The sequence below is a fragment of the Octopus bimaculoides genome, chromosome 3, assembly GCF_001194135.2.
Source record: "Octopus bimaculoides isolate UCB-OBI-ISO-001 chromosome 3, ASM119413v2, whole genome shotgun sequence".
Lineage (NCBI taxonomy): Eukaryota > Metazoa > Mollusca > Cephalopoda > Octopoda > Octopodidae > Octopus > Octopus bimaculoides.
In genome coordinates, this window is record NC_068983.1 from 87,171,539 (window position 1) to 87,181,438 (window position 9,900).

Sequence of the window (9,900 nt, forward strand, 5' to 3'; positions counted from 1 at the left end):
TTTATTTCAACTTACTGGATTGAATATTTTTTCCCCCTTTTCCGAAAAAGTATATTGAAACAAAATGGAAATCCATTACAAAAGCGCTGTAATGGCAGCTAAAATTTGACTACATTCATAGCTCTGACCAGGTTTCAGGACAATATCTTTGTTTACTCTTCCAGCTTCAACACAAACAAATTTCATATAATCACTATCACAAAGGTCCAGCATTGCTTTTGCTTTCTCTCTCCATGGATTCCAAATAACTAAAAACATATACAAATAAATTTTAAAATATATTAATAAAAAAAGCCCTTAAATTTTAATTAATCTATTCAAAGTAAGCGTAAACAAATACATTCATCATTATAAAAAAAAAGCAAATTTCTTCACTGACGAACTTGACTTTAATCTTATTAGAGTAGTCCCCCTTCTCATTGGCATCTCCTTATGTGCAAGCCCTCTTTATTTCCAACATAAGCAACAGCGTATACAATCCTGTGCCTATCACAACAGTCTCTGTTTCCTTTTTGCTAATGAACCACATCCGTTATTTAATTTCATTCTTAACAGTCCTCTGTTTGCTTACTTATAATCAATACTTAGTAATAAGTGATGGGTTTAAAACCTCATTATGCTTCGTTCTCTTAGAATATACGAAAATTAGAAAAAGCACTCTGTATACTGTAGATCTTCAAACCAAACGCTTGGTCCGAATGCTTCAGAATGGAGTTTTGCTATAGGCACCCAAGGGCCTAGTGGTGTTAAATTAGGTGACATATTAAGACTACTGCCATCATATATACCCCTGGCTGCGTTTTCGCAACACAAAACATGCTCTTGCTTGTTTGGACATGAACACGCCCGGAAGTATCAGACTGAGCATACAAAATGTTCAGTAGGTAGTCGACACCCGTAGCTAACGATTGCAAACTATCCTTCTCTTCCAAGTTGTGAAAGCTTACCATAACGTTTAGTCTAAATACAGTGAAATTTTAAGACTTCATTTTTTTTCTGGGCGTATATGGGTTTTAAGAAGTGAAACATTGAAAAAGATGAGAAGAATTAGAATAGGAATGTTAGATCTACTGTAAGTTGAGAGAATTTTGTATTGGTTCCTGTTTGTAAAAGAACTAACAACATTAGTGATTTAAGAAGTGAGGAGACTTTAGACCAAGTAGAAAAATCAAATTTCAAAACAAGTCACTGAGGGGCCCTCAATACAGATGCTCATTTGGTAGAAATAACAATTAACTAACTCTCAAACTACACCCTACCATCCTAGAAATGGATAGAAATATTAGTTAAAGTAGTCCTAGATATACAATATCTGAAAGAAAAATGAAACAATCATGGCTGGAATGCCTTGATAACAGATCTTCTCAACTAGAGTTGTCCCAGAGTTAATTAGCAACAGTTAAAGTTCTTAAAACTCATTCATAATAATATAATAGAAAAAAAAAGTATTAAACAAATAATAATGAAATTTATGAATGATCTATAGGTTTTTTTTATTAGTTAGGTCTGGAGGAAGATGTGCCCATGGACTTCACAAGTCTCTTAGATTGGTGAAGTTGATGACAACTACAGGAAAAATATGTGTAGGGAAGGAATTCACAAAAGATGATGTCTTAAGGAGGAAAGACCAGGCATAGTCATTACTATAAAGTCTGGTGTAATGAGTACAATGTAGGTAATGAGGGAAAAAGTGATTGAAGTTGAAATGTTTGAGTGTTGAATGGCATGTGACTGTCAAACTCTGAGGTTTAGAGAACATAGCAATAGTGGTAGAAAAGCAGAGAAAGAAGACAATATGTTTGTGGATCAGAGACTGGTCAAGCAGCTTTTCTCTTGGTGTGTGTGTGTGTGTGTGTGTGTGTGTGTGTGTGTGTGTGTGTGTGTGTGTGGTGACAGCAACCGTGGCAACTTTCCAGATGTATGAGAAGTAATCCATTCTAGATCTCACCAGAGTTTTGTAGAGGGTTAGGGGACTGACATATTTTCTGGTCTTGAAGAAAAGGAGTAGTTCTTGACTTGCAGTCTTAGCAATGTTAATGATGAGCATTCACCAAGAAAGATCCTCAGTGATGGACATATCCACAGTAAAGTGGTTAGCATTTGGAAGGACATCCAGCTGCAAAAACCATGCCAAAACTGACTTCACTTGTGCCAGTACTATATAAAAAGCACTCAGTCAACTCTGCAGGGTGGTTGGTGTTAGGAAGGGCATCCAGCCATAAAAACCATGCCAAAACAGACACAGAAGTCTGGTGCAGTCTTCTGCCTGGTCAGCTCCTGTCAAAACCGTCCAACCCATGCCAACATGGACATTTGAAGTGAACATAGGAGCTCTAGATGCATGTTGGTCATATTTAAAGCCATGTGTGGTGGGATAATAAAATGCAGTGATTTTCTTGACAGGTGCAGTACTTGTTTTTTTTTTTCCTTGCTGTAGGAGACAATATGGGCATGACACCATAGGGTGCTTTTGAGGTCCCTGTTCATAGAATCAGTACAGATAAGGTATGAGATATCTAGGTTGCATTTGGATGAGACTTGGGTGTGGGAGATTAAGAAGGAATGAAAGGTGGTATATGCATAATAGTGGCTGTTGTTAGAGATGCTTGCAAAAAGGTCACTGATGCACAGCAGGAAGAGTATGGAGGACAAAACTGAAACTTAGGGCTGCTTGAAAACTGACAGAGTGTATGTTAGAAGTAGGCTTATCAGTATAGGTTGTGAAAGTAAGATCTGACAGGAAGCTGCTGATCTTAGACAACTTGAAATAAAAAATATTTCTGTAGTCAACTGAATGAATTTATTAGAATATTTAGTAAGAATTGATATTACAGTTTTCTTGAAAGAGGCAAGATTAAAGCCCCAATGATTGAAAAATGGAATTTTATCATTATTATTTCTTCATTAAATCATATAAGAACTAAACAAAAAATTCCTTACCAATATCAGGGAAATTGAATGTTTTCAGCATTAGACTTCTATTGCCAGCCATATTGCCTACTACTATTTCATTTGGGGCATCCATATAAATTCTGTAAAGAATGAAATGGTGTTAATATGTTATTTTGATAAAATTTTACAATAAACTTATGTATTGATTTTCAACAAGTTAAGCTGCAGTTTGAGATACTAGATTTTACTTCAAGAATTTGCTCTTATTCCTAATATTTTACTGCTCTTGTTTAATAGAAAGCTTATTTTAGCAGTATTTATTAATACTAACACTGGTGGGTGGATAGGTATTTTAATACAAATATGACAAAATAGTATCAAATGTAAGAAATTCATTTCTACCAAGAGTAAGATTTTAGCAAGCAGATATAGTTACATTGAACTAATGAGGGAGTTTCTATATAGTCACTTGACCAGTTAGAAATAGCAACCAAATTTCTATAAATCACATTCTAATGTCTCTAAAAGGAAGGACATATTAGATTATGTACTCATTAATAGATTTAAAAAGATGGGTTAGTCATGTGGGTGAAATATTTTTATCACAACTTTGCTCAATCAGGGATGAGCTGGGACTAAATAATACTTGCACTGTCTATATGGCAGCCAGATTTAGACAATATTAGGTAGTCTCAAGCCTTCTCAATCCCTTAGTTATTGTCTTAAGAATGGTATTTTTGTCTTTTGCTCATCACTTTAAACACATACGAGCCATCAAGGAGGCTTCTAGGCAGTAGTATGACAGTTACAAAAAGCACCTAAATCTCTCTCATATCATCTTAAAAGGAGGAAACATTGGGAAATGTGTTCCAGGGTGTACACTGTCTGAAAAAAAGATGTGTTGGTCAGTGCTGGAATAACTGATCATATTCTAGTGCTGAAATGACTGATCAAGGTGGTTATAGTGAGAGTCTAGCAAGGTGAATGACAATAACTAAACACATGTTTGAAGTTCAAATAATTTGAAGAAGAATTTGGAATTGTAAGTAAAAATAAATTTCTTACTAGAGAATAATATTAATTTCTAATTTTGGCACAAGGCCAGCAATTTTGAGGGAGGGGATAATTTGATTACATTGATCCCAGCACTCAACTGGTACTTACTTTATCAACTCCGAAAGGATGAAAGACAAAGTTGACTTCGATGGAATTTGAATTCAGAATGTAAAGATGGATGAAATGCTGCTAAACATTTTGCCTGGAGTGCTAATGATTCTGCCAGCTTACCACCTTCTCTTACCAGAGTAATATTAACTGCGAATTTATTGTGTCATATTGGCTGCCAGTTCACCAGGTTACATGTAGAATTATTTACAAGGCCAATGCAAAATGTTTTGCTTTCTTTAAACTATTATTTAGTTGAAAATATATGTCATCTCATTAGGAATGGCATCCTAATATAATAATTCTTGTTAATTGATTTGCAAACATGATCAATATGGAAAAATTCAAGTTACAATCTTTTTTGTCTATAAACAAAGATTTTGGTTAGTTTGGAAAAAGAACCAAATCACCAAACAAAGAATAGAAATAATAAGATGTTAAATAGAATGTCCTGAATATGATAAAATACTCACCGGTCAATATGTTCTCGAACTATGAGTTCTTCTTTTTCCTCAACATCTTCACAGTTATTAACCTGCCAAAAGCATATAAAATAAACATTTAAACCAAATTTAAAATTATAACTTGTAATATATCATATACCACTATAGTAATGCTAAGTTTGGAGACAGTGTTCTGATTATATTAATTTGATAGTTATCACTGATAGAGAATGGATAGTAAGAAATCTACAACAACCTATCATTTTGTGTCATATCAAACTTCAATTAATTTTTTTAAAAACTTAATTATATTGAATTAATGCTTCATTTAGCATTAAGGATGTATAAATATCATTATTTTCTCCTTGACATTTTAAAGCAGTTTTGGGCAAACTGGAGCCTGCAGGACTTTCTGAATGGCATGCCTAATGAAAGTTAACCTTGAATTCGTTTCACAGTGTGACCCATCTGATGACGAACCATATCTCATGTGGTCCACTTCTTGGAGAGTACCCATGCCTGCTTTGAATATTCGAATATATATTTTTAATAATGCCATGTATCTGACAGTAATCTGGTGACATTTTATGTTAGAGTTAATAACATTAATTTAGAGATAAAGTAACAGACAAGCTTTATGATCAGTTTTAGTAGGGAAAGTATAATTGATTGAATTGACTAGTTTTGCTAATTTATGTGTGGTACTGACCCTGCCAAAAGATAGAAATATAAAAGATTGAATTCAAAATTTACAGAGGTGATAGTAAATATTATATTTTATCAACTTACCACAACTTTCACAGATAAAAATAATAGTGGCAGCCATATAACTACTTGTTCTTATAGTGTTCTTATACTACCTCACACTAAGCCCACCGTTACTATACACCAGCTGAGACCATGTCATCTTCCACCAACATTTTGATCTTCACAAAGACTACGGAACATAGCAAAACTGTCAGTGAGAACAGAATAGACCACCATGACCTCATAGTATTTCATTTTATTAAACACAGTATGGTTGTGCTCACAGCATGGTCCCAAACCAGACTAAAGCATAGCATATAATGTTTGTTGGACTTATTTGAGTGTTGGATAAAGGTATTAGGGGTATGTGCTACTTATAGTTTGTAGATCCAAATCCATTGCTGGCATTCTGTCCTGTTTGTGGGTAGAAAATTTTATTTTACTTGACCTTCAGCAAATCTAGCTGGCAGGAAATGTCATAAAATTAGTGTTTAGCATTTTCCCATACAAGCTCCTTTGAGTTACACATATGTTAGACTTTTAGGTTACTTCCTTTATCTGTGTCATGTCTATTATAATAGGGCTGACTGAGGTTACTCACAAAGCAAACATTCTTTATACTTTAAACACTTATATTTTATATTTATTTAAGCAATTAATACAATAAAGATTAGGTTATATCAAAACAACAAACTAAGGCATTTAGATAAGTAATTCTTTGAAAAATCTGTCATACAAACCAGTTAATTACTTGATAATTAAAATGTCTAAACTGAAAAACAAAGTTATATATTCTAATTGTACTTTTAAATCTCAGGAAATGTTTCTATGTCCTGAGGACTGACATTTCTTTATTATTGGTAACTGAATTAGCATTTAGTGTTTTCCAACTACTTCAGTTTGTGTTTCTGCATCTTCTCTCTCACTCTCTTTTTCCTTTATCTTCTTTCCTCCTCTTTCTAGCTGATATTAAGATAACTAGCTGATACTCCAATTATACATTGTTTAATGCTCATAAAATTACCACATTGCTTTTTATGTCATAGTGACATGAAAAATCAAATCAAATGCAAGGCTGATGATCATGAGGAAATCAATGATGTTGATGCTAATGAGGATGATGATGTAATGGGTTCAATGAAAATGTTTCTAGATGAAAGTTAAATAGGTATTTAATATTTGAGAAAGACGACTAAATATAAATATGCATTTTATTGATGGTATTTTGAAGGAAAAGAAATTTTAAACATTTCAGGTTGAGTCTACCAACAGAATAATTTAGTGATAACAAATATTGAAACTAAATCGATGACGAAGAGGAGAAGGTAAAGTAGAAGAATAGATGAAGTGGCAGAGAAAGGAGGAAGCAAAAACTATCTCTGAAAGTTGATGTAAGATGTTTGGTCAAGCATTGACTGATATTACATCAGGTACCAAGACAAGGGACATAACTCTATTTACCTTTATAAAACTAGAAGAAAATTGATACCTGGTAATTTTGCATTAGACTTCGAACAGAATTCAATAGTGGAAAAAAAGCCCCCCCACCTCCCCAAAAAACCCAGCCCTTACCATAACAACAGCAACATTTAAACTTAAACTTGTAGAACAATACACCTTTTATTAGTTATATTGTTGTATTGGAAGAGTAAAGTAAAAATGTTTGCCTTGAACATGTACACATACACTCTATATAGTTATATGTATGTGTGTGTACAGTATATTATCTATTTTCTGACAACTGATGATTTGGTATCACATTTAATCAGGACATAATTATGTGAGGAGTCAGTACAGGCTTGACATATGACACTGCATGCACTAACTCCATTGATAGAGACCTCAAAAGCAATGGTGATATGCTAATCATGTTTCTTTCAACAGAAACAAAAACACAAAGGCAACTCAAATCAAGTAAACATCGTTGCACCACGCCCCACTTAATAATGAACAGCCTTGAATTGCTTCAAATGTTGGCCTCGCTATCACAGAAGATCCCCCTTGGCAAAAACACATGATTAAGATAGCTTGGACAATATCTCAATGGCAGCCCCTTCTCTTCAGAGCTCAGAGATTCAACAATTATTGATACTTGACAAAGTTTAGGTGTGGCCCACAACGGAGTGTTACAATCATATCTGAAATGGTGGCACTCCTACTGTACACACAGACATTTTAGACTACATCTATAAATGGCTACCGGACTGATTGGTAATAGAATCACAGACAAGTTCCAACCTCTGGTCCACAGGCATGCTGTTTCCTCCTTTTACTTTTCTTAGCACTACAATAGCTTGTGTTTCTCAGATTGGTTTTATGCCACCTCAATTCAGGTAATCCCAATCTACACATATCTCCTCCCCTCATCCCTCTTTGCTATGTTACCCTCTCCCTGGTGAAACCAAATTACTATACCCAGTCTTTCTTTCCTAGAATAGCAACTTTCTGGAATTCCTACCTGCTCATGTGTTTCCTAAAGGTGTTGGCTTGCAAAAATTCACAAGGAACATTAATGTTATCAATCTCACTGAGTGGGAGATTGATAACAAGTGAAAAAAACAAACCTACTGACCTTGTCTTGATAGTTGAGATTCTGTAACCCTATGATTCCAGATTTAGTTATATCAGGGGTTGCTAAGTAAGTATGTAGTAAACAGTTGAATCCAAAGGTAATTTTATCTGAAATAAAACAAAATCATAAACAATATAAGAAACTTATCTTTTTATTGTTACAATGACTCATTCATTCACACTTTCATTGAAGTAAATGTTGAAAAATGAGGTGACATGTTTAGATGTAGTAATAAAAGAGTGGACTTTTTGTACAATATTCTAAGATATATTGTAAATTTTGCATAATATTTTAAGATATATTGCAAATAAATGACAAAATAAATAAATATGTGTACATATAAATATGATGATGATGATGATGATGATGATAAGGAGGTCAATTTTTACATGCTTGCAAGGGTTGGATGAGTTCTTTCTTCACTGTGTTCTACCACTTGTTGAATTCCTTTTGCCATCTCTTTTGTGAGGCTCAGCATCCTGAGGTCAGTTCTTACCATTACTGCTTATGTCTTCCTTAACCTTTTTCTTCCACTTGGATCTCCAGGTATTTCTTTATCCATCTCTCATTATCCATTTGTTTAACATATATATATCAATGCTGATGTCTCTCTGATTTTTCGTTTCTTTTATACCAAAATATTGTCTTTGCTTCTCTATATCTCACCATTCATGCACATGAATATTTCAATCCAGCAGAACAGGTTTGTTTCAATAATTTACAGAACTGGTGCACATCATCTGCACTTTGTTCCCACATCTCACTACCATGTTGCATTGCAGTTCATGCACAAGCATCGTGCAATCTATTCAATACTTGAAAAGAGCATCTTGAACCTTTTCTACATCATCATCATCATCATCATCATTATCATCATCATCATTTAACGTCCATTTTCCATGCTAGCATGGGTTGGACAGTTCGACCAGGGTCTGGGAAGCCAGGAGGCTGCACCGGGCTCCAGTCTGATCTGGCAGTGTTTCTACAGCTGGATGCTCTTCCTAATGCCAACCACTCTGAGAGTGTAGTGGGTGCTTTTTACATGCCACCAGCACAGGGGCCAGAGGAGGCTAGCAATGGCCACGATCGGTTGGTGCGTTTTACGTGCCACCGGCATGGAAGCCAGTCAAGGCAGCGCTGGCATCGGCCACATTCAGATGGTGCTTTTTACATGCCACTGGCACTGGTATCACAACTACAATTTCCATATGATTTTCATTTTGATGTTGATGTTGATGTACTTGACTCAATAGGTCTCCTCAAGCACAGCAAGTCGCCCTACAATCCAAGGTACTTTTGAATGGGCTGGGGCTGGTTATGTGAAACTGGTGTAGGATACAGCCATGAACTCATTTTATTTGCTGGGTCTTTGCAGTCACAACATATCTCCAGAGGTCTTGCTCTTGCGTCATTGCCTCTGTGATGCCCAACGTTCGAAGGTCATGCTTGACCACGTGATCCCATGTCTTCCTGGGTCTACCTCTACTTCGGATTCCTTCAACTGTTTGGAAGTGGCACTTCTTCACACAGCTCTCCTCATCCATCCATAGTACATGACCATACCAGTGCAAACGTCTCTCTTGCACGCACATCCTATGCTTCTTATGTCCAACATTTCTCTCAGGGCTCTTACACGCTGTTGTGTGTGCACACTGACATTATACATCCAACGGATCATACTAACTTCATTTCTTTTGAGGTTACACATGTCCTCCACAGTAACGGCCCATGTTTCACTGCCGTGAAGCATACCAGTTTGCACACATGCATCGTACAATCTACCTTTCACTCTGAGCAAAAGGCCCTTTGTGGCCAGCAGGGGTTTTCTGTTATCTATGCTTTCAGAACCAAGGTAACAGAAGATATCATCTACTATGGAGCCTTTTAACTATTGGGAAAAACTAATTTTACTGCTCTATTTGTATGAGTTCATCCCTCCTAGAATTCAAGCTGTAATTACTGCCAAAGATGGTCCTACTCCATATTAAAATGAATTTGCTTGCAGTTTTAAGGTGGTTCCATTATTTTGTCCAACCCCTGTACATATATATATATATATATATATATATATATATATATATA

General features: G+C 35.3%; 1 protein-coding gene across 1 annotated transcript in view; it reads right to left on the bottom strand.

Annotated features, from left to right (window-relative positions):
• Nucleotides 1-9,900, bottom strand: part of LOC106869142 (uncharacterized) — a 103,119-nt gene continuing 93,219 nt past the window's right edge. Inside the window, exons 7-10 of the mRNA XM_052966268.1 lie at nt 7,819-7,925; nt 4,530-4,591; nt 2,941-3,032; nt 1-248 (exon numbers count right to left, since the gene is read on the bottom strand). Coding sequence (XP_052822228.1) covers nt 76-248; nt 2,941-3,032; nt 4,530-4,591; nt 7,819-7,925 — 434 coding nt within the window. The 3' untranslated portion in view covers nt 1-75. The remainder of the gene's footprint in view (nt 249-2,940; nt 3,033-4,529; nt 4,592-7,818; nt 7,926-9,900) is intronic.